The following is a 24,568-nucleotide window of genomic DNA, read 5'->3' as shown; positions in this document are numbered from 1 at the left end:
CCTAAATTTCCTTGCTGAATAAAGTAGTGCCAGTACTTCCTTTTCAATGTGGGAGTAGTTCTTCTCAGTTGGCAACAATGTCTTGCTTGTGAAGTAGATCAGTATCTCTGCGTTCTGATCCTCTTTGAAGAGAACTGAACTAATAACGAAATCAGACACAACTAAGTACAGCCCCAGCGTTTCACCATCGTTCGGTTTTGCCAGCATAGGTGGTGTTATCAAATAGTCTTTGAGAGTAGAGAACGCTTGGTGGCATTGTTCATTCCATGAAAAATGTTCACCCTTCTTGAGAATTTGTAGGAAAGGTTGGCATTTGTCTGATGCTCTCGATATGAATCGGTTTAGAGCTGCCACCATTCCTGATAGTTTTTGTATCTGCTTCTTTGTTTTACAGTTGGGCATGTCCAAGAACGCTCGAATCTGATCTAGGTTTGCTTCTATCCCATGTTGTGAGACCTGATAACCCAAAAATTTCCCAGAGGATGCTCCAAAGAGGTATTTCTCGGGGTTAAGTTTCATCTGAGTTCGCCGAAGTCTGAAGAACGCATGTGTGAGATGATCTAAGTGGTCTCCAGCTTTCTTGCTTTTGACAACCATGTCGTCTATGTAGACTTCCATAGTGTCACCTAACATGTCTTGGAACATATCGGTGACGAGTCGCTAGTAGGTCGCTCCAGCAGTCTTGAGGCCAAACGGGAGGACGTTGTAACTGTAAATTCCTTGCTCTGTCACTAATGAGGTTTTCTCTTGGTCTTCTTCTATTAGTAGGATTTTGTTATAGCCGTTGTAGGCATCCATGAATGACAAGAGCTCGTGGCAATAGGTATAGTCCACAAGTCAGTCAATTCTTGGTAAGGGGAAGCTATCCTTAGGAGTTTCTAGATTTAGGTTGGTAAAGTCCACACAAAGGCAAACTGTGCCATTCTTTTTTGGGACTGCAACTATGTTAGCGACCCCTTCAAGATATTCGACTTTCCTAATGAAGCTAACTTTTTTGAGATTTTTTACTTCTTCATTGATTGCTTTTTGGAATCTAAGGGATAACTTTCAAGGTCGTTGGCGAACTGGTTTAGCATTTGGGTTAACGTTTAAGTTATGACATGCAACATTAGGATCAATTCCAGGCACATCAATATACGACCAAGCAAAAACATCTTTATTTAATGATAAAAAGCTTACAAGTTATGCCTTGAGTGTAGGATCAAGGTTAGCTCCTACATACACGAACTTAGGGTCCTCTTTAGTTCCTAGGTTGATCTTTTCCTTCAGCTTGGTCTGAGCAGCTGCTTCAATGGGTTGAGTGACCTCTGGGGTCTTGGTCTCTTACAGTGTCTCCTTGACTTGAAGCGGTGGGGCGACCTTTGGGGTCATAGCTTTTGAAACGGCTTCCTTGACCGAGCCCCCAGTGTTTTCCTTTGGCAAATCATTTCGAGGGGTCTTGGCTAAGGTTTGACCTCAGAGATGAAGTCTTCTGCGAGCTTGGTTTTGGCGATTTCTCCCTTGTTTTTTAGTGCAACCCCAACAGGCTTGTTGACTGAGAGGATTTGGTTGCAATTGTGGGCATCGAGCTGGTTGCTTCTGAGCTCCATCATGCCTCTGGGGCCAGGGAAGCGTAAAACTTGATGGAGTGTTGATGGAACTGCTTGCATCTTGTGGATCCAACGGCGTCCTAAAACAGCAGTATAGGACAAGTTGACATCCAGAACGCTGAAGCGCATGTTAATGCTGACCTTGTCTTCGTGCGACCCAACTGAGACAGGTAGAATGATGTCTCTTATTGGTCGGCTCGTGATCCATTGAAGCCATAGAGGGGTGCTATTGGATCGATCAAGACTGACCTGGGAATGTTCATCTCCTTAAGGGTGTGGTAGAATAGGATGTCATATGAACTGCCTGGGTTGATCAGGACGTGCTTGACAGTCCAGTCGCTAATTTTGATGTGGACCACCAAGGCGTCATTGTGTGGGAGACACACCTTGTTGAGGTCGGCCTCGGTGAAAGTGATGTCTCCAGAGTTGCTGGCAGTTACGTGTGGGGCAGGAGCCGCTTGTGAGGAGAACTAGTAGACTTCTTGGAGGGTGCCTACCCGTCTCCTTTTCTCCTTGGAGGACATGACAAAGTTGTCCTAAAAGGTAATCATGTTTATAGTTCTGTTGTTGTCTCTGTCAGATGAATGTTGGCGACGATCATGATGAGATCGGTTCGTAGATTGTCCTCGAGGGCTAGAGCGATCTCGGTTGTGGATGCGTGGAGGAGTTCGGCTACGCTCTCTGTGAGCCATGAGCTTATGGCGCAGGTCGCCATCGGCGATATCAGTATAGTGCTTGATATGGCCTGCCTCAATGAGGTATTGGAGGTAGTAGTCCATGGCATTCATTGGTCTCATGGCAATTAGCTTTGTGGAAAGCACAGTATGACTTTCCTGGTGTGTCTTCTGACCTTTTTACCTCAGGTCGGTAATAGGCCGCTGTTTTTATTTTCTCCAGTATGTAGCTTGGAGATCTTGTCAATACAGCGAACTCGCGTTTCGTGTGCGTCCTGGTACCAGACTTCTATCCTTGTAGTCTAGGTCGCTTTTTTGAAGACGGGGCAGCATCTAAGATTGCTGCGACTTCCTCGTGTTCACCGTCGTGATCTAAAGCTTCTTGTAGCTTTATATATTTGTACACGCGAGCGTACAAGTCTTCCAGTTTTTCAGAACGCTCCTTCATGAGCAACCTGTATAACCAGGTGTTTTTCCGGATTGCCTTGGTGAATGTTAAGGTTGCAAAGGACTCTTGGAGGTCGCTTTCTATAGACAATTAATTGTCTTGAATCGCCCTAAGAAGGAGCGGATTGACTTGTTTTTCTTCTGAGACAGCATAAAGAGTGTGTCGACGTTAATTTTCTTACGTCTGTTGTGGACGTAATGATTAGCAAAATGGTCGGTTAGCTTCTCGAAGCTATTGGTGGAGTTTGGCTCCAGTGAGTAGAACCAGTCAAGGGCTCCTTCTTTCAGACTTGCAGGAAACAAGCGACATTGCAAGTAGTCGAACTCTTGCGCACTATATAGTGCAAGGTTCTGGATGTAGCGAGCTACGTGTTGACCGGGACACGTACTGCCATCATACATCGTAAAGCGTGGCTGAATGAAATCGTGCAAGGATGGTTTACTGATGCCCTCCGGTGTGAAGGGGGTTGCTCGATAAGTTTTCAACATCTTCTGGACGATCTGAGTAGCGTCCTTCTTCACAGTACTCTAGTCAATTTGTTGGGACAGCTCGTTGATTTGCTGGTTCACTTCGTTAAAATCCGTCATCAGCTGTGACTCCGTTGGGGTTCTGGGCTACCGCCTGATTTTTCAGTGCGGCGTTCTCCTGTCGTAAGAGGGTGATGCTGTCATTCATGGTTCCCATCTGGGCAACCATGCTCTTCATTTGTTCTTGTAGGCTATCCATACTTCGTGGGCTTGAGATTTGTGTGAAGGTTTTCTGGTTAAATGGTTGTGAACTCAAGAAATCGAGCCACAGACGGCGCCAATGTAAAGGTTATGTTTGGTCAACCTTACAAATGTAGAGTTTATGGGGAAGATGGTGTTTGGAGTTGGATTTGACCGTATCAAGTTCTCTCTCTGCTGCGGGGAGACTTGAATCAAGTCAGATGTAGTTCCTCATCCTCTTTATATAGGCAAGGTGCCCGCGCTTTCCGCTCTCTCGAGTCAGGTCAAATCCAGGTCTCGTGAGCCATGATGACGAGTTAAGGGCATTTACTGTGGTGCGTACCTGAAGATCCAGTCTTGAATATTGTAATAAATACATACATTATGAGCCATTGCAAAACGAGAGGAGTGAGCGCTATGCAAGTCGTTGTTGGACGAGATTGTCCATTCGACTCAAGTCACTTTGAAGCGAGCTCGCAGGACGAATGGGTGAGATCAGTTGGTGGTGTGGTCGCTCTAGGTGCGATTTGAATATGTTGCTTACCTGATTTCGAGTCACTATGAAGCGAGCTACGAGGACAAGGATACGAGGTCGGTTGGTAGTTATGTGTGTGTTAGACACGTGTGTGATATTCATTGGATGTGAATATTACTCCCTCATATTGCACTCTCAATTACGACTGCAATATGAATGTTGCACTCTCAATTATGATTGCAACATGAATCATTTCACAGGCTATAAATTCTATTATAATAAATGAAAAATAAAACAAACCGACTAGCGAATAATCTCAAATGAGTATCAACATTCAATAAAATTATACAATGATGAGTATCAATTTCTCATTAATAAATGTCAGAAGACCAAACTTAAAAATCTCAATTAAGATAACAAAAAAAATATATGGTTTGCCGAGAACATCAAAACTGGTCACAGACTAACAAATCACATTGGTGCTTTCAATTCTTTTCTTCTTGGGTCTACTAGGACCAATCTTCGGACTACACGGATAAATCGTAGGAGAATCAGGCATACATCTTGGCATAGAACCATTCGGAACTGGCTTGATAGAATGTGAGTAACATTGCTTGAACGCGATCACCATATATCCTTCATCAATGTAGCCATAAAATGAATCACCACCCTTACTACATACCAATACAGGCGATATCATGTATGCAAGGGAAATTATCGATACGCCAATATATAGTTACAAGTACATGTTCTAGTCATCAAATCAACTTAATGAATAACGTCACTATGAACTAGAAACTGATTTTCATTGGATCTAACCACCCTCAAAGTCCTTGCAGCTTCAACCTTGCTAGCTAGTACTATCTTCATTTTTGGACATAAAACGGAATTCCATTTCATAGACTCCTCCAATCTGTTCCAACTCATTTCCATGATTCCAAAAGGCATAGGAGTAATAGGCAAGAAGCGCTCCTTACTGATCCATGCATTGAAACATTCAGCTAGTGTCGAGCATATCTCACTGTATCTAGCACTGCGAAAGTATGCATTTGCCCAATTTTCCAATCTAATATCTGTTAAAAACATTTGGACGTACAGGAAGACCGCCGTGTTTCTTCAACTTTTCATCACAAGTCAAAAATTCATGATGAGAAGCTGCATAAGCACAATTAGAAAACAGCTTCACAACATATTTCCTTAACTTGTTATCTTTCCGTATAATAGAACCAACATTGTTCTTCAAGTGCCAAAGACAATAAGAGTGAAATGACCCTGGAAACACAATTGGAATATTCTTAACCAGACCAACATGCCGATCACTCAAAAATATCAAAATTCTATCACTTGAAATCACAAGTTTCAACTGTTTTAGGAACCAAAACCAATTTGCATCAATTTCACTAAACACTATAGCAATAGCCAACAAAAAACTCCCTTCAAGAATAACCAAAATAGAAAAGAAAAATAAAAATGGTTAGTCTAATATGCATTAACAAATATTATTGCTAGGTAAGCTTCTCAATAACAATATAATACTATTTCATGCTTATATAGATAACAAATAATAAATGCGTTCTAAACGATATACTACCTTGATTTCCATTTTTGGCGGTTGCAGACATCCCTTATGCTTATTCTTAAAAAAAATTATCATCTACGTACATCATAGGACAACAGTGGTTAAAACCATAGCTGGAAGCCTCAAAGCATATGAACATTCCTTCAAAAAATTTCGTAGAGTCAATATCTAGAATAACACAACTTCCAGGATTACTTTCTACGATTGCATTCTTCAACCATTTTAACTGATGAAAACACAGTCCATCTATACCATGAATTTCCTCCAAAACCATTTTTTTAGCTGTGTACGCATAGTAATATATAATGTCAAGCCCGTAGTCAGTCTTCAACGTAGTCATCAAATCTCTTGGCTTCACCAAAAGCATACCGCACACAATCTCTAAAATAAGATTTTCCACTAGCTTGCTCAGTGGCGGAGCCAGGGGGGGCCCAGGGTACACCCTGGCTCACCCTCAACTTCTTAAAAAAAAAGTTTTTTTTTTTTTTTGGATAATACTCAAAAAAAGTAACTACCATATATATGAATACAGTTTTGTTACTAAAACCTCACCGTAACTGATCAAAATAAAAATCTATTTCCCCTAACTAACGTGAGAAAGCTCATGATCTCTAATTTTATGTATTTTGAGAAACAACACTTTTGGCAAGTGTTTTTCTTTGTTTGGAAAAACAAAAGAGATGAAAGAGAAAAAAAGAGTAATAACACTCTCAACTCTCCATCCCAATAACTCATATGTATATTTATTGGTATGTTTTCTAAACCTTAATTCCCCAATAATCTCTTATTCTTTTAGTTTTTTGTTAATGAATTTTATTAATTATAATTCAATTTTGTATGTAATGAATTCAATCTATCGAGCGGTTACTCGAGTCCATTACAATTTTAATTTGTTGCATAAATTTTTTTGATTGTCAATTGTAGTGAATTTATTACTTTTGAATCTACTTAAGGTAGTGATTGGAATTTCGGAATTGAATGAAAATGAAAACAATTAAAATAAACGCTAAAGTGACAACAAAAAAAATGTACTAGCAGTGTCTAAACATATACAGTTTAAAACAATGGTGGGATCATAAACCATGTTGGCGCAACAAACTAGCTTGAAAATCCAAATTTTGCTTACCCACTATAGATTTTTGACAAAGCGGAAACATGGGGATTATATTCCCAATCTAGAATTTGTAAACGCTTTGTAAGTCCCAGAACACTATTTTTGCTATTAATATTAATTACTTTTAGCCAAAAAAAAAATGTCTAAACATTGTACAATATTCTTTATTGTGCCCTAAGTGCTTATGTTTTTTCCTAATGCCTTTTGGACTATTTTCCTTACAATTCCAAAGAATTCATTGCTTTTTTTCATTTGTGGAATTTTAAAGTGGTTTCCATAAGCATATATATTTGTAAGAAGCATATATTTGTAGGCACTTTTTTCCCAAGTTCTTAATTTTCCAAAGCTAAATGTCCGTGTATTTATTTATTTTCTCCTAAATCATTTCATTAAGCAATCTAGTCTTTTGTAATTCCAAAATTTACATATCTTTTGTGATGGGATTCGAATTGTGTGTTTTTTTTTTTTACTTTTAAAAAATATGCAAGGGAAAACAAAAATTCTACAAATTGGGTGTTATTTTATTTTAGTTTTTTTTTATAGTGACTAGTTGTGGCTCACCCTCACCCAATTTTCTGGCTCCGCCACTGAGCTTGCTCGACATTAAACAATTATTAACATCTTTGCAGACGAATCCACAAGAGTGCTCAGAATGCATAGTTTTTATCACAAAAGAGTTTAACTCATTAACTATATGTACACGCCACAAATAATCAATACTTTCCTTCTTAGCACAATAAACGGTAACTCTCCCCGGATCATTCTTTGAAAAATGATATTTTTACCTAGTCTCAATAGAATACTGCAATACTTTAAGATGGAAATCATTAGCATCAACAAATATTTTTAACCAACATGTTTGAGATTAAAAGCCCACAATCTATTCCTCAATTCTTTAATAGGTATAGCCGTATAGGCACCCTTTCACTAACAATACTACCAGTCCCACTACCATAAGTACAAGAGCTATCGTAAGAATTAGAAGAACTACCACCAAATGTACTATTCTCACCTACTCCATATATAAGAACACAACATACTAGCAAGTTTCAAAGACCGGAATTAGAAGTAATTCATAAAGTCATCGGTTTAGTCTAATAAAGACCAGAATTAGGGTTTTGAACCTAGTTTTATGAATTTATTGGAACTTCATATGATATCGAATCTGAGATTCTAAACACTAGTTTACACCTTACAATCGAAAGATAGCATACGGGCAACACTTATGTCTTGATGCTAACAACGAATACATCCAGATTATGAATTGATTATGCATGCCTCAAATTAGTAATATCATCTACTCCAAATCAGGACAGTATATATGTTCAATTGTCACTCAGAGCATTTTATTGGAATGTCTCCAATCAAATGAAATGATATTTACTATTGTACAAGAATCAAATGAAGAGAGTAACTGGTTTTTGTCGGGAAGAAGATGAAGAGAGAAGGAATACACGTTCTTTAATTTACTTGACTTTCTTTTTCCTTCATTTTATACTTTTATATTTTTTTTCTTTTTTGGTGACAAGGTACAAATAAGTAAAATAAAAAAATTGACGATCTTATACCGATATGTAACTTACCATCTTTTGTGGAATAAATGATACGTGTTAAGGCTGATAATTTCCTTGGAGTGCTTGGAGGAGCCAAAGCTGGGAGCAAAAAATCACTCCTTAAAGTGAAGAATGTGTTTAAATATTTACACCAATATATTAGTTTTAGAGCTTATGTAACAGTTCGTACGGCTATGGCACCAAAAATACCTGCCTCCTTTACAAGTTGCTCAGTTAGAGCTGAGAGCTGGGCGACTTGTCTTTGAGCTTCCACAAAAGACTCATCTCCCCTAAACCAGCTTCGGAAGATGATATTTTCAGCTTTGGAATCAGTGCCTAAACCAGCTTGTTTCCAAAGTTTCGCAACCATGTTGCCAATGCTACGGAGTGCACAAGTTGCAGCATCAGCTTCCAGTTGCACAGACTCAACTTCAAGCGCCTCAAGTCCTACACTCTTACTTCCGACCTTTCCCTGTGCAAGTGCATATATTTTGTTGAGGCCATTAGGGTCGTCCAGTGTCTCTTGCTTCATCTTCACGAGTTGCATCTCCTTTTCATCCAGTTTACTAACAACTTTTTTCATTTCCTCGTCTCTTACCGTAAGGGCCCTCTGCGCTGCCAGAACTTCCATCTCTTTTAGTCTTAAACTGTCCCTAGCCATCTCCAGCTCTGTTCCCAACTGTTTTTTCTGTAACTCAAACGTAGTTGTTGGCTTCTTGTGTTCCTGCTGCAGTAGCTCATGCTCCATCTTGGGCAATTGGATTTCTTCTCTCAAAAAGCTCAAGGCATTATCCTCTGGTCCTTCAGAGAATCAACCAGCTGGTCTGTGAGCTTTGTGAGCCTTTCCACTACCGTTGCAGCTTCTAAGAACTTCAGCTTTGTATCATCCAGCTCATGTTGTATCCTATGAACATGTTCGTCTTTCTCCTGTAGCAGTTTAGAGGATTTAGTAAGCTGCTCTTCTCTACTGCTTAAAAGTTCCTCCAGCTGCGCAGTTTCACCACTTAAGTCTGATAATTTTTTCTGTGCATCAAAGAGATCAGAATCCTTTTCTTCCAATAGAAGCTTAATGGATGCTAGTTCAGAATGCAGATGCTGGATTTGAAGCCTTGCCTCTACCAGTTCCGACTCTTTAACCTGGAGGAGATTTTGAGCTTCCTTAAATTCATAAGTTCTCTGATCTAACTCATTCTGAAACAAGGTTAGTTCTCGAGTTGTCTGTTTTAGAGAAGACTTTTCTTTGTTCAGTTCCTCCTGTAACTGCTCAATCAACTCCTTCTCCAGAGACAAATCTTGTTCAAGTTCAATGTTTCGGGCCACTGCAACCCGAAGCTTAGCATGCTCATTCTTTACTTCACTCTCTGCATCGCTTAAACGTTCTGTGTAAGCTATCATCACAAGCTTCTGCACTTCAAGTTCCCCCAGTTGCTTTTCAAGTTGGTGCTCATGTTCTTCCATTTTCCTCCAAGAAAAAGCTAGAGATTTCTGAGAAGAAACCAACTCAGACCTCACATCAGTGAGAAGCATTTTCACTCTTTTAAAATCCTCAAGAGCTTCACTAGTTGCATCCATGTGTCTGTGTGCTTCTTCTGTCAAACATTTCAGTTCTTCCTGTGCCGATAACCACTCCACAGTCTGATTTTTTAATTTTGCCTCTACAACTTGAAGTTTGTCCTTTTCAATCTTCCTCAGATTTGCCAATTCTTTTAGCTCTTGTTTCTTCTCGTTGACTGCCTTCTTGAGCTCTTGTACCTCAGCTGCCTGTTTCTTGATGATGTCATTGACCTTGTTTAGGATCTGGTCATTGGATATTATTTGGGATTCCATCCTTGAAGTCTCCTCGGTTTTCTTAATAAATTTGTTCCTCATTTCAATGAGTTCCACCTCTTTCAAAGATAACGCAGAGTGAGCGAAAACTTTATCCCGATCCCTCTCTTCAATCACAAGTTTAAGATTTTCTATCCTCCTCGCTTGAGAGGCGCGCAAAATCATGGTTAGCCTGCTTCAGGTCTTCTTTGATTTTTTCCTGTTTGACATAAGCAGCAGCAATTTCTTTCTCTCTGTGCTCCAACTCCTGCTTTGCACGGCTTATTTCTGCACGCCCCAACAACACCCGACTCTCTGCATCTTTCAGATCTTCCTCTTTTTCCCTCAAGGCTGCTTGAAGGCCCGACTCAAAGGTTTCATATTCGAACCCAATTTGCATGCCCTCTGAAGTACTCAGCTCTTCCAGTTTCTGTGTTTGTGCAAAGAACCTATACAGAAGAATCCTCAATGAATCTGTCGCTACATTTTCACTGTTGTCAACGCTAAAATTCCTGTTACCCAAGACTGACCTGGTCACATTAATAGAATGCCTTTTGCTATTTCTTGATCCTATAACAGTAACATATTTGTGTTCCCTGTTGACCCTCAACCCAGACAACTGCAAAAACAAATGTACCATTTAGACTTACTTTCAGTCACCCACTATCAATCAATCCAGTTCATTGAAAATGTACGGCAAGGAAATAAGAAGCTATATGTCAATAGTTGATACTTAGCCCAATGAGTTTTAAATGGGCATGTAAGATACACTTGGAAGGTTGAGATATGCAGCGTCTTGGAGAAGTAAATAGTGAAATGTTGAAAGAAGGTATGATATTTTTTGAAAACTAATTGAGGATGACATCGACACATAAACCAGTATCAGTAACAGCCGAGCAGATGTCAGATATGCCTGACATGTTACACGCAGAGACGGAGCCAGGAATCTGACCTAGGGGGGGCGAGTCAGCGAGTGTATATACACCACAAAATACTAGATGGCCGGACGGAGCCAGAAATCTAACCTAGGGGGGGAGTGCTTATACTATTTCAGAAAATGAAATAGTATGAAGCGTGTTTACCACTTTGACCATGTAATTAACAAGGGATAACAAAATGTATTAGTAGATGAAGTAAAACATTCAAATTATGAACATACCCCAAAGATCTCGAAAATGAACAATCAAGGCAGACTAGGAGAAAACAAAGGCTTGGCCACTTTAAGCTCCCCACAGTCACTTATTTAGACTGTTTTAAGAGGTCTATTCCATATATTACGTGCACTCTCAGCTCTTTCGTCTCCAAAAAACTAAGCCAAATCGTTGAATTGGCATATCCGATCGGATGGTTTGTAAGTAAGTATAACAACTATGGTCATCACCACATGAAAGCCTGAAAACAAAAATTACCACATCCCCCCAGATGAGCCAATTAGGATCCCCCCCCTTAGATGGGGAAATTAGGGTCTCCCCCAGGTACACAAAAAAAAAATCCTGATTGGCTCATCTAGGGGGAGGGGGATATGGTAATACTAGTTAACCCAAATTCACCACTTATATTTTTTCATTCTTCTACTACAAATTCACTCACGCTACACTGTAGTCCAACATATAAATTATACATTGTACATATAAATTAACCATAAAATGACTTATACACTGTCTATAGTAATGGATAGTAAGTAAACAACACCACAATTGGAATGACAATTTCTGCATACATATATTTGTTATCAAAAAGTATGATTGCAAAATCAAAGAGGATATACAATTAATCATGATCACTTGTATCCACATACCACATTTACAAACAAAAAGAAGATATTGGTTTGTTAGCCTATATCCTCCTATACAAAAAAGATCGAACAAGGAGCTCAAGTAGCCAAGTCAGGCATTTGAAGCCGCTCTCGCCGAGTTTTCTTCAAGACATCAAAAGCATCTATGATAGAATCTTTATCAAATTGTCTAGCAATATCTTTCTCAATAAACACAATCAAATAATTTGCTAGATAATCATCTTTCATCCTATTACGTAGCCCCGGGTCTTTACAATACTCATCGCTGAAAATGCACGTCCGATGTAGCGCTTAAAACAGTAAAGTCAACACAAGACTAATCGAGAATCGAATCACTGTCTATAAGATGATAAATTGTTGACTTTCCGTTTCTATCAAAACTTAACACAACTTGGAAATGGGTGACAAATTTTTGAAACTCGAGTGTATGAGAATGTCATTATCATAGTTTTGCAACCGGTATCTCAAATGAAAATTTTCTTGCTCGGTGAAATCCATCGGATAATAATTATTTGCAAGCTCGCAAATATCATTAATTTTGAATGATCTATAATTGTTCCTGGGATCTAAAGCCGAGCTAAGAACAAACAATCTCATTACATCCTCCTTAAACCTGTGATTTAATTCTTGCAGCTGTGAATCAATTGTACCCATGAAAATTTCAACTAAAAAATGATGCCCATTGGTAAGGGAATCTTGAGTAGATTAATAATAAAACACTTGGGTTTGATATGGCGCCCCTACACCTATTATAAGAAGATTATGTTGTGGCTTCACGTTTAAAAAACATAGTCAAAAAATTTTGAGGGGGGTAGTAAAATATTTAAACTTATTTTGAGGGGGCTTAAACCTCACGATTCAAAAAAATTCATACTAATAATACATAGAACATAATGGTTCTTCAAAAAAAATTGGGGGGCGACTGCCCCCCCCCTGTCTCCATCTATGGTTACATGGCATATTCCTAGAGTATTTAGTGTGCCGGCTACCTTCAACTTTCAAGTGTAAAAGCACTACTCTACCTTAAACTAATAAATAGCATTTCTAATTTCCATTTTCATGACCAATCTGTTGACATGTCAAACGCATGCGCATGTATTGGGTACCCCACTTCTAATTGCAATTATATACGCATTGCCCTGCATTATCTACGTGATTTCAACCTGATGCGTAGGATACTTATTAAGGATAGTACAATGATATCTTCTACTTTCCCATTTGAGACTTTGCTAGTGAGCATCAACAATTTCTAACGATCCCACCCAAGATAAGACCTTAAACAACCAAAATAATCTCAAATATGGCCAGAAGAAAGAAAAAATTGTCTGATCTGTAGATATAATATTTTAACTACCAAATTGTCAGAACCTGAACTTTGGCGAGAGATGTAATAATGTGTCGAAAGGATTGTGGGTCTTAACATGTGGAAGCACGTGCTCAGGAACACCCTCGAGGCAGGGTATACGACCAACACCACAATCCCCCCCTCCCCCAGCAGTACTGGTGGACTGTTGAGTCCAATCTGCCAACACTCATGACGTAATGCTTTCCTTCCATGCACCATGTTAATATATGCCTTATTCTAAAAGCCCAAGTATGGAGAAAAACACAAGAATGCATATAAACAGGTCACTAATCTAGACTAGGCAAGCGAACACCTACTACCACTACAAAGGGGTATGAACATTCCCAACAACAAAAGACTTGTTGATAAAGAATATGGACTGGCACAATGAACAAATAAAAAGCAGTTTGCTCATATTCTCTTCATTATACTTCACCAGTTTAATACAAAATATAATCTCATTTCTTTTCTATTTGTGAACTCCATTAAGAGAGAGATACTAATGAATAATTCACAAAATATACTCTTGAGCCATTGGCTCAACTGTTGGGGTCCATTTGAATTCCCCCAGCATCTCCTGGAATCATGTTATAATTCAAATCCTACGGGACTTGATGGTAGACTTTGTGCTTGGTTTCTCTAGAGCTGGTTATGTCTCCATGTTGATTACCTTCCGGGGTTGGTAAGCTTCGGGCCAGGCATACAGTAATGTGGGTGCTTAGGTTTCTCTTGTGCGATGTGGAGGCAACGGGACTACTTAGGTAATGACGACGATATGTCATGTTGCATTGTTTAACAAACATTTGATCGGGTTTTTAGCAACATGCTGACTATACAGAGTGTAATTTTTTATACGTCCTTTAATCTGCAAAGAAGTTACGACCTAAATGCAAGATTGATATAGACCAACCATGTATATATATAGTGACATCATAAATAAAACCCCTACCATAATAAGACTGGACTTTGTGATTCATTCTGACACTTCAGTTCCCACTGTCTACGACTATTACCATCAGTGGCTCATCTCCATAACTGAAAGAGGGCGACAGCCTCTATGACTTTTTAGACAACGTATACTTAGGCTCAACCTTGGACTACCCCTCCTAGTTAAACCAAGATTTCCTTCTCGCCCCTTCCAGAATGTAAGTATCCATAGGGTACCCTCTAACACTAAACATATATCATTTAGGCAAGAGCCTCGGTCTCTCTACTAGCAAATGACAGACCCACTACAGAAACTAAATCCTTCATATGCTTCACTGCCATTTGACAGTTAACTCAAACCTCGTCACTTCCAATGATCCAGCCCCATAAGTTCTACTAAGTTGGGGCTCTAATGCTCTATGCAGATCTTTCACTACAACACTGTTTAACCTCAGTTACTCAGTACCTGTAAAATCAGTTGCATTTGTTACCAAATTGCAGGGCTAGTTGATCCTAATTAAGGAACCGTTTGGCACCTCTTGGTGACGACTAGGGACTTGCGTTACTATCGGCAACAAAGCGTTCTAATGTGCACAATTTACTAAATTCTTTTACCGATCATTCTCAGAAGGAAAACAACGAATAGAAAATGTTATCTCAAGGAAAACATGCAGTTGACCGTTGGACAGACAACAATGTATACCCAATCGTTGCAAGAGTATCTTCACCTATGTGTAGTTCACTTTCAATTAGCCAAAGTTTCCAAACAATTCCATAAAATCATTGACTCAAGTAGAAACAATCGAAATAAATAAGAAATTTGAAGGGGTCAATCAAGAAAGAGCAAAAACAAAAATGCTACAGAAGAAAGAGAGCTGGCATTTGTATTATACCTGTGAGAAGGAGGAGGCAAATGGATGAGAAGAAAAGGAAGACACTGGATTTATAATGCCAAGAGGAGCAGCATCACACCACGCCATTTTCATTGTCATCTCATTCGTTGAGACAAGAAAAATATCTGTTCGATAATGCCTCTCAACTCTCAAGTCACTACTAAATTCCATTCTTGTTAATATTGTTGTACTTGTATTTTTAGTTTGCTTTGTTGTTGTGTCATTGTACTAATGGTCTGAGTAGTGGCTTTAGTTGCAAGGCAAGGACAAAAGCAACGATTTCTGTCAGTCTCACTGAACCATTCGTTTTAAAATGGAAATGTCAAAAAAACACCTGTTGAGTGAGTCATTCGCTAGTACGATGATTCTGCTTTTTGCCTTTTTGTTGTTTTGCTCTACTAGATTCGGCGGTGGCTAAGAACATCTACCACGTACAAAACCAATTATCAGTTTATCACGCTGTAAAAGTTTTCAAGTCTCCCGGTGACCCCGTATAGCGACATATTGTGGCACTTTGGATTATGGATGGGTATATGGGGTTCTGGGTTCACTTATGTTCCAAATATGGGGCGTAGTTTTGATTCTGCCGCTTTTGAACCATATTGTGTAGGGGATAAGGGGAAGATGGTAATATAAATGCTTATGAAAATGATGATCGCCAATGAAAATTTTATTGGACATGTTTTTATCTACTTATTTAGTCGGAGTGAGTCCTTGTTAATTGACATGGGGCATATATGTACGTATATCTTCTATTCTTTCTATCCTATCTACATTAATATCGGTTATTCCAAGATGCTCATAGTGAGCCACGTCCTTACCAAAATAACTTTTAATTTGGTGTCTTCTCTAATTTAATATAAGTCAAAATTGTCTTTTCATATGTGTTTAGAAAAAAATAAAATAAAACTACTTCCGTTATTTCAATTCTACACCCATTATTTCAATTCTACGTGTAGGCTATTTTAGTAATTATCAAATAAAAAAAAGAACCCGACCCCTTCGTTACCTAACCGCCATCTTCATCTTCTTCTTGACAGAAACAAAACCCCACTCTTCGTGAAACACTCCACTTCAATAGAAAAAAAAAAGGTCTCTCCCTCCAAAGATGGGTTGATGATTGACGGCAAGACTGCTCCCTTAGAAACAGATATAGTGATCCTCGCCACTGGGTACAAGGGAGACCAGAAGCTACCAAACATTTTTGCATCATCGACATTTCAGAAATACATAATAGGATCATCAAGGACAAGAATCCCACTCTACAGGTATTATGTCTCTAAGTTGAAGTCATCAAAATGTGGCATTCAGCCCTATGTAACATAGATTAGTGCAAAATAATTACTAACTATACATCTTAATTAATGCAGAGAATGCATACATCATCGAATTCCACAATTAGCAATTATTGGCTACTCAGAGAGTATAGCAAATCTATTTACATCTAAGATGAGGTGTAGATGGCTGGCACATCTTCTCAAGGGGACTTTTAAATTGCCTAGAATAACATAAATGGAAAAGGATGTGCTGAGGCGGGAAAAAATCATGAAGCAGTACCAGGGTGAGTACTATAATCTGACTATAGGTTTGTATTCATTTAAAGCTATTTTTTTCATTAATTTTGGAGTAAATAAGAAATCAATTGATGGTGCTAGGCTTGCACTCACAACTATTATTGGAGTTGTCTTTGGATTTATTGTTGGTATTTCATTCTCATCTCTTTTAGTTATACCAAGGTAATCTAATGTGAATTTCTTTATATCCTTACTCTTTTTTCTCAAGGATATATAGAAAGTGATGTTATATTAGTTTGCCTGATGGGGATTTGTATGCGCCGAAAGTGCCGGATATGGTGAGATAAGGGGCATATTGCGTTTTCTGCTGACCAAAAGGAAGATTTAAGCAAAGTTGTACCAGGTATGTCAGTGGTTAACATAATAATTTTAATTTGAAGAATGTAGGTAGACTTCTACATTATTGCTCTAATCGTTGTACATTACTATCAACATTATTCAGAAGAAAAAAGATGAAGAAATGGAACCAGAAAATCAACAACAATTGAAGAAGATGATTCTGGCAATTTCGATAGTAAGATAAAAGAAGATGGTGTTTATAGGAGAATTCTTGGAATGGTTGAGCAGATTGAACCGTGGTTTAAGATTCTAGACGAGAAAGCGTGCGAGAAATGGAAGTTGGAGTTTGTGAATGTTCTTTATAGATGCACGTTGTTTGTGTTAGAGGAGGAGTCGTGTTTGGATGGAGATTTAGTACATAGGTTTTGTGTGACGGTGTTGAAACAATGTTGGAAGTTATCTGAGAAGGATCATTTCTTTAAGGTGAATTTAACAGGTTTTATGTACGTATTTATGTTTTCTCTCTATTAACACGTGCATTTAGTTAGGTCTTATGTGTTTGGAATTTGTAATGTTCAGATTGCGAGGAATATTTGTTATATTCTGAGCTCTCAATGGTCAAGTAAATATTTGCTTATTGTTGATATGTTGAAGTGTTTGATGGACTTTATTAGAAACGTCTACGAGGTAACATGACATTTTATTTAACTATTCTATCTCTTGAAGTGTGCAAATTTTGAACCGTTTTATGAATGCAGAACATGAAGCATAACATTCTTACAATTTTTCAGGTTGGGGTGGAAGACAGTGTAAATGAATGTGTTGATATTGTAGATTATTGTCTAAGAAAGTGTCGATTTGCAAGCATAGATTATTGTAAAGATGTTGGTAGCAGTCCTCTCAAAATAGCAAGTGATTTTAGTAAGGTAAATGATCCTGATATCTCTGAATGTTTTATCTTCTTTATGTATATGCATGTGCAACAGAGTCCAGGGGCTCAGAGATTCTCAACTTAAGATATCATCCAGAATTGCAACCATACTTGACGTTTATAGACTGGAGGGTGGTGTACCGTTGTGATTACCACCCTTTCAAAATGCAAACAGTATTTCCAACCATTGGGTGAAAATCATATGCAGTTAGGATTTTGGGTGAACCCCATCTTAGGAAACGATTAGATTCTTCATTTTGTTTCTATAGGTGGATAATTATGCACTTTCGCTGAATCTAATCTGTCAAAACTATCGCCAGGTTTTGGTACTGTTGATTCAATTCTCGAGGCTTTATGCAGTTGGCATGTGTTTTATGGAGACAAATTTTCATCCGAAGTGTAACAAATCTGAAAGTTCAGGTTACTAATTCATCGCTCCAACTTTCAATTGGTAGTGCGGATTTGCTATACTTAGTCGACGTGCTTCATCGTTTGGAAATTTATTTCCACAAGTGTTCTAGAAGTTGCAAGAGTGAGTAGGCGAGGTCTTCTTTCCCATCATACTTGAATGCTTTAGCATTCGCCTCATCATCCATTGGCGAAATAGTCAATAAAGCAAGCCAACTTATTCTCATTTTGAAGAGAAACTCAATCTGCTTTTCGACTAAGCTAATGTTTATTCGGATGCATTCCAACAATTTTGTGACGCGTTCTTTATTTGTTGCAGGTAGTCTCATTCAATCGGTTTCCACTAGAAGTCTTGTAGTTTGTACTTTTATTTTAACAGTGGAGACCTTTGTTAATGAATCCATGCTCATAGGCTAAATGTGTGAATGCAAAATATCTTTATTCTTGGTGAATAATTGCAACTGTACATCTGAAAAGGAGAGAGAGAAGTTTAGAGAGAGTAGAAACACATTGTTATATGTAGCAATCGTAGCTTTCACAATATCCCTCAGGACAGATAAAAATCTTGAGGTTGTTCTCATTTTGTTAATTGAAATGCTTTGTAGGGAGAAATTCAGTTGTTATCGGTTGGTCATATATGTAATTCTATTTCATTTATTTCAGAAAAAGTGTAGGTCACATCGACTGTATCTTCTCAAGCTGCTGGATTCCATTGAATTGAAAGAGATGAAATTCCTTATTGCATCCCTTTACAACATTGGTGCAAATTTATACAATAATAAGCAAATGAAGCAGGTACCTTTTTTCATCCAATGTGAACTTTTATCAGTTCTCATTTTGCTTTTCTTATGAAGTTACCTTTATGAAAATGCTCTGATTAACTTTCTTATAGACCAAGACACATTTGTAGTATTTTCCTTTACTTTTAATATCGATTAATAAACAACTCTTATGACTGATTTCTTTATGTGTAGAATTAAACTGAGATGATATTTTATCGACTAAAATGATGTTCCATCGTGATGCGATTTAAATCCACTTATTTTGTTTGCCAAATTGTTGTAAATGAGTTAAATGCTTGCAATTATCGCCTAAGTTGTCAAAGGCTGCGCCAAGGCAGCATTTTTTTTAGTGAAAATAGTTACAAGCTATTTTACATGGTCTAATAAGTATCCATGTGATATACCTCAATTTTTTATGTTTTGCTGTGTCAGACATATCGTGTCGGGTACGGACACACGTATCCGTGTCAATGTAGCTTTGAGCATGTCGGTTACTGGTCACTGTGAATGGTGTCCCTAGAGCGGTGCCAAAGTCGGCTCAATGTATTAGTTGAGAAACGTAATGGCTGGCGCCTTGAGGCTCCCCTTTTTAAGATGAAAATAGGTTGTACACCGCTATAATTTTAATTTAAAACTTTAAAGTGACTCTTGAACCAAACTTTAGGACCTGAATACCTAAGAAGCCGATCTGAGCTTATTTATCTGAGGGCATTGGTAAGTGGGCTAAAATCCTGGGTTCGGAATCAAAGACTCAAATACAGCCAATATTACCATATATAGTACTATGCTTAGAAACTTAGGTTTTCATAACTTTTTGTTTTTCCTTTTATTTTAATTGCTACATAGTAACATCTTATGCGTTTGAACTATGTTAATACCATGCGTTTGAACAAGAGTCCACCTCAATAAACTTCTCTGATGGTTAGGCTATGCTTTTCTTTTTGTTCTCTTTTACAAAAACGTCAGCAAAATTGAATATGAACCAACCATCATGCCTCTATAACATGCCTCACCACAGGTCGGCCACATTAGCAAAAAATTTAAAAAAGTCCCCACTTAAAAAATAATTACTATATTGTTTACCAAGTTAGCCTCATTGTTAGTGTGTTTAGCAATTTATAAAAATTACTTTTTAGTCTTTGCACATGTTTAGGAAATAAAAAACCAAATACACGCCCGTATTTGAATAGTACGTCGGGGGTAATTAAGTAGTTAAAAACAAAAAAAATAAAAGAAAATAAACATAAACCGAAGCCTTTTGGCCTCTCTCAAAAACTCTCTTTTTCTCAAAACCCACCTTGATAGTGAGCAGTGCTTCTATTCATACTGATATTGAGAAGAAAGAGTTGAATAAATCAAGAAATCCTGCTGCAGATTTCAAGGTCTCCTCCAGTTCAGGTAATGTAACTTTGTTAGTTATTGACGTTTCTTAATTTGGGGTTTCTGAAGAAACTAAGTTCTATAATTGAATCCAAATAATTTCAGCCAAGTTTTTAGATATTTAGCTAAGTCGGTTTAGTATTTCGTCTAAATTTTGAATTAGGGATTCATTTCATATTATTGTCTCTGGGTGATTAGATTTAGAATTCAACTTTGTAGCCTTTTATTTCTGATGTAATTTTTTGTTATGTTTAATTTATGTTTATTAAGCTAATGTCCATGGCTGCCATGATCTTTCTTCAGGAGTCACTATCTACAATTCCAAGAGGGTACCCTCCAGCTGCACTATGAAAAAATTTGACAATGTGATACAGACTTGAGGAAATTGAGCCTACAACCTTTCCCTCTTAATAGATCTCCTTACTTCCAGCTAAACATGTCTGGGAATCAAGACTACACTATTGACTTCAATAGACCACAACCAGAACTTCCCTCCATCATCCAGTTTCCACAGTATGCTGGTATTCAAGGTCCTACTTATGTTCCTTTTCTGCAAGCTCAAATGTTCGTTCCAACACCAAGACCCTCAGTCAATGATACTTAGCTATATAGTGTTTTGTGATTTTGTATATCATCATTATTTATGACAGTTAATTGATGACTTGCAATTATGATGACTTAGTTATGGAGTTCCCTTGAGTGGAAAATCATGGTGGAAACCAAGACATTGAGCACCCAAGGACTTTATGCATGGGTGCAACAATTAACAGCCAGAACATATATGCAGCGAAGTCCACCAACCAAGTTCTTCAGAATCATTATTCTTATCCACTAAGGGTAGGCAATGGATTAAAGAGGCCTCCTTCAAGCAACACTTTGCTAAAAGAGATCCATGACCGCCTACTTGGTGATTCAATGCCATCAACCTTCTTTGATGAACAAAAGGTGAAGGCAAGAGTGAACTCCATGTGCAATCTCCGCCAGTTTGCACAGGAACAGACACACACGTTTTGATGAACAGATGCTGATGACAAAAGTGAATTCCTTCTGCAATCTTCTACAATTATCGCAGGAACAAGCAGCAATTAACAACAACGGTACAAGTGATATTGAATATAGTCAAAGTACAAATAATACAACGTCTTCATGGAGCAATGGAGAATATAACGGCCATGGCGCACTATTGTCCAAGGAAACAGCCAATGTGTTACTTGTTAAAGAACATATCGAGAATATGCAGTCAATTATTTTCCATTGTATGCAAAAATTTATGTAGATTGCTTCACTGTCTTAAGTTTTGTATTTATTATATGTTCTAGGGATATAGATCATCTGGTCATGAATGGTAAACTTAACTGATAGAACCACATTACGATGTTTACTAAATTATGTGTTTTTGCTATTAATACTATTCCAATAAGTTTAAATAAATTAAATGTCATGAAAATTTCTTAGGTTCTCTACAAAATATTTGTAAATGGTATGTGTTAAATATGTTGTTCAAGTCATTCAAATAATGTTTACCATTGGGTAATTGTTAAGCCTAAATAGTAGCTTTGTCAAAGAGTGGACGTACCTGACTGCCCTGCAAAAGGAAGGAAACAATATATATATAAAAGATGAATTTCCCCACCACATGATACGGTAAAAACTATAAACTATCACTGATGGTTGTTGCTACATCTAATTGTGTAGGTATCGTATTGGGATGAGAGATGCATTGGAAAGTGCAGGGCGTAGGTAAAACTTTCGCAATCTTACTAATTCCATGGCAGAGATATGGGCCATATGCTTGAGGTGGCACATGTTACCAGTAAGGAGAATTGGTTATGGAAACTTATTAAGAGAGTCTAAATTGCTAACGGGTGGTTTTGAGGAAGTTGTTATTTGTTATAGGGGTCAACAAGCAAACAAGGCAGCTCATTTGCTAATGTTTGTTCACTGTGGTGTTTCTAATTCTATTACATTTTGTAAGTCACAAGTTGAGTGTTATATATGGTTGCTCTCTCAACTATGTTTCAGTGCAAGTTTTGTAATTTTGATTTTGTGAAATATTAGATGTCTTGCTTCATTTTGTAATTCCATTGCGTCAGATTTATCTTGGTAGGTTTATAACATGATCCAACAGAATAAAATAGAAAATGTTACCACCCGTTCATCATACAAAAATGGGCTTATGCATTAAGCACATAAAAAGTGACCCTCTTCTAATGAAAAGATGCATTTGGCCCCACTTTCTGTCTGAAATTCTGAATAACTCAAAGTGTCAAACAACTGACGGTAAATTGTTACCGCATGTTCATTATACAAATGCGCCTTTGCAGTAAGTACATCAACCAAAATACTTTAGCCTGAAAATTAACAAGCCCAAACATAATAAGTTTTAAAATAGCAGGCCCGACCACAGGTCGGGCTGCATGGCTAGTTCTTGTTAAAAAATACGATTGAGAACATCCAATAATGGAAGCAATCAGGTTAGTTTCCCATTCAAAAAAATGTATTTTAACCCTCAATTATACCTCTTGTTTGGCCTTCTTAGTAGACTAATCATGTTTGTGAGCTATATTTTATGATTTTGAAAAAGAGAGTTTTGCAAAATATTATAGTAAAAAGGTAAAAAAAAATTAGCAATTTGGAGCATTAAGATCACATGGGAGCTCATGGATAATTATGGAGAAGCCCAAGGTTCTAAAAGATAGGACGTGGATCTGTTTTAAAGCTTACTATTGGGAAGCCCAAGGCAAATGGACTTGTTACTTGGACCAAAACTCGTAAAGAAAGAGCAGCAGATGGAGCAAAAAAAGAAAAACAGACTTATGCGTCTGGGATGCATAGAATTACACTAGCTTATGCATCCAGACGCATGAAGTCGACCTACAGCTACACCTCTTCAATGTTTCTAGAAATAGAAGTTGGAATCGGAAAGAGGTTAATATGTAATATAAAATTGGATCCAAAAGCCCATGTTTAAGATATTTCTAGAGCTCATTGTAACCCCTATATAAGGAGCACCTCAGTGTCAGGTGTAATTGTCAATTCACATTCATTTTTCTTGTCTCCAGAACTTGAGTCAAAGAGAGGTTAATAATAAAATATTCAATTTTCACTAGCTAAGTCTTAATAAATTAATCTCCATAGTTTTATGTTTTTCTCTTCTTTTTCTTCTTCACGTTCTTACTTTTTCATGGAAGACTAATCTTCACCTTCAAGGGAGGAAATGAAGTCGGTGTTTAGGGTTCGGTGATTATTTTGGTTCATGGTGTTCTCCAATCAGGTATTTATGTTTTTAGTTATTAGTCTCTTTGCCCACACCAGGGGATAGAAGTATATAATAGGGTTTATATATGTTTTGCAATTTAATATCATGCTAGTATTATTTACTTTTTTCTAGTAGTATAGTTCTTTATAGTTAATGAATTATTCTTTGTGTTGTCCTAGAAGGGGTAGATCAGAGAGTGGCTGCCACAGGAGAAATATTCTTTGTGATTGTCTTAAGTCGTGATTCATTGAATGACTCCCTAATTGAGAAATACTCTTTGATGTTGCTCTCAGTAATACATTGAATGATTGTCTGAACTTACATAAAAAGAAAGAAGATATTAGTAGCATAAACATAGGAACAACCGTAAGTAGAAATAATAATTGTTAACGATGGTTTGTACAATAAGGCATCAATACTCGCTTGATTGCCTAATTGTAGTATACTTGTGAGAATGACTTTTAGTATGAGTGGTAAGTTAAAGTTTGAGGTTCACCATAGATTTTTGGAGATGGATTGATGGGAGTTTATGAAGGGGAGAAGGTAGTAGTTCTTAAAGTTCATAACTTAATTGTTTGAAAGAATGAAAGACTTGTATTAAAAGCAATGTAAAAAACTTGGTTTAATGGGAAAACATTGAGTAGAGATTGCAAGAACAAGGATTTGAATGAAAACTTGTATTGAAGAACAACTTGAATTGAATAACAAAAGGAAATAAAGCAATAAAAACTTGAAAATGTAAAAGACTTGAAATTAAAATCTACATTACTCCTACATGACCATAGATTAAGTCTAGGTGCTCTCTCTCCTCTTACTTTTTGGCTTATATATCACACATTTTCCAAGTTATAGATTTGCCCTTCACCCTTAGATGTAAGCCACCTCATGAGTTTGCTTTATGCTTCTCTAGATGCAAACCACCGGCCTCATGAGTTGTTTTTTTCTTTATGCTTAATTTATGCTTTTTCCTTTTGCTTTTAGGTTTCTTCATGAGAAAGATGAAGAAGAAGTTTTGATAGTGGTGAGAAGGTTGTTGAAGTACATCTTAGA

The 24,568-nt window shown here is 37.5% G+C and overlaps 1 protein-coding gene and 1 long non-coding RNA gene across 2 annotated transcripts; one reads left to right on the top strand and one right to left on the bottom strand.

Moving 5' to 3' along the window:
* Positions 1–8,173: 8,173 nt before the first annotated feature.
* On the bottom strand, positions 8,174–15,592 carry LOC147503709 (protein involved in starch initiation 1-like). Its single transcript, XM_086556949.1, has 3 exons — positions 14,906–15,592; positions 10,476–10,564; positions 8,174–10,394 (listed from the first exon to the last, which is right to left on the bottom strand). Exon 3 carries the CDS (start codon positions 10,129–10,131, stop codon positions 8,920–8,922), a length of 1,212 nt encoding a protein of 403 aa, XP_086413075.1. The 5' UTR covers positions 10,132–10,394; positions 10,476–10,564; positions 14,906–15,592; the 3' UTR covers positions 8,174–8,919.
* A 4,556-nt stretch (positions 15,593–20,148) lies between these two features.
* On the top strand, positions 20,149–21,716 carry LOC147503708 (uncharacterized). The gene is made up of 3 exons (XR_015220240.1): positions 20,149–20,277; positions 20,563–20,823; positions 20,942–21,716. It is a non-coding gene; the product is annotated as an uncharacterized LOC147503708 (long non-coding RNA).
* Positions 21,717–24,568: the final 2,852 nt, after the last annotated feature.

Source organism: Coptis chinensis, chromosome 4, assembly GCF_015680905.1.
Source record: "Coptis chinensis isolate HL-2020 chromosome 4, ASM1568090v1, whole genome shotgun sequence".
NCBI lineage: Eukaryota > Viridiplantae > Streptophyta > Magnoliopsida > Ranunculales > Ranunculaceae > Coptis > Coptis chinensis.
The sequence above is the reverse complement of the archived record's forward strand: the minus strand, read 5'-3'. Positions and strand labels throughout refer to the sequence as shown.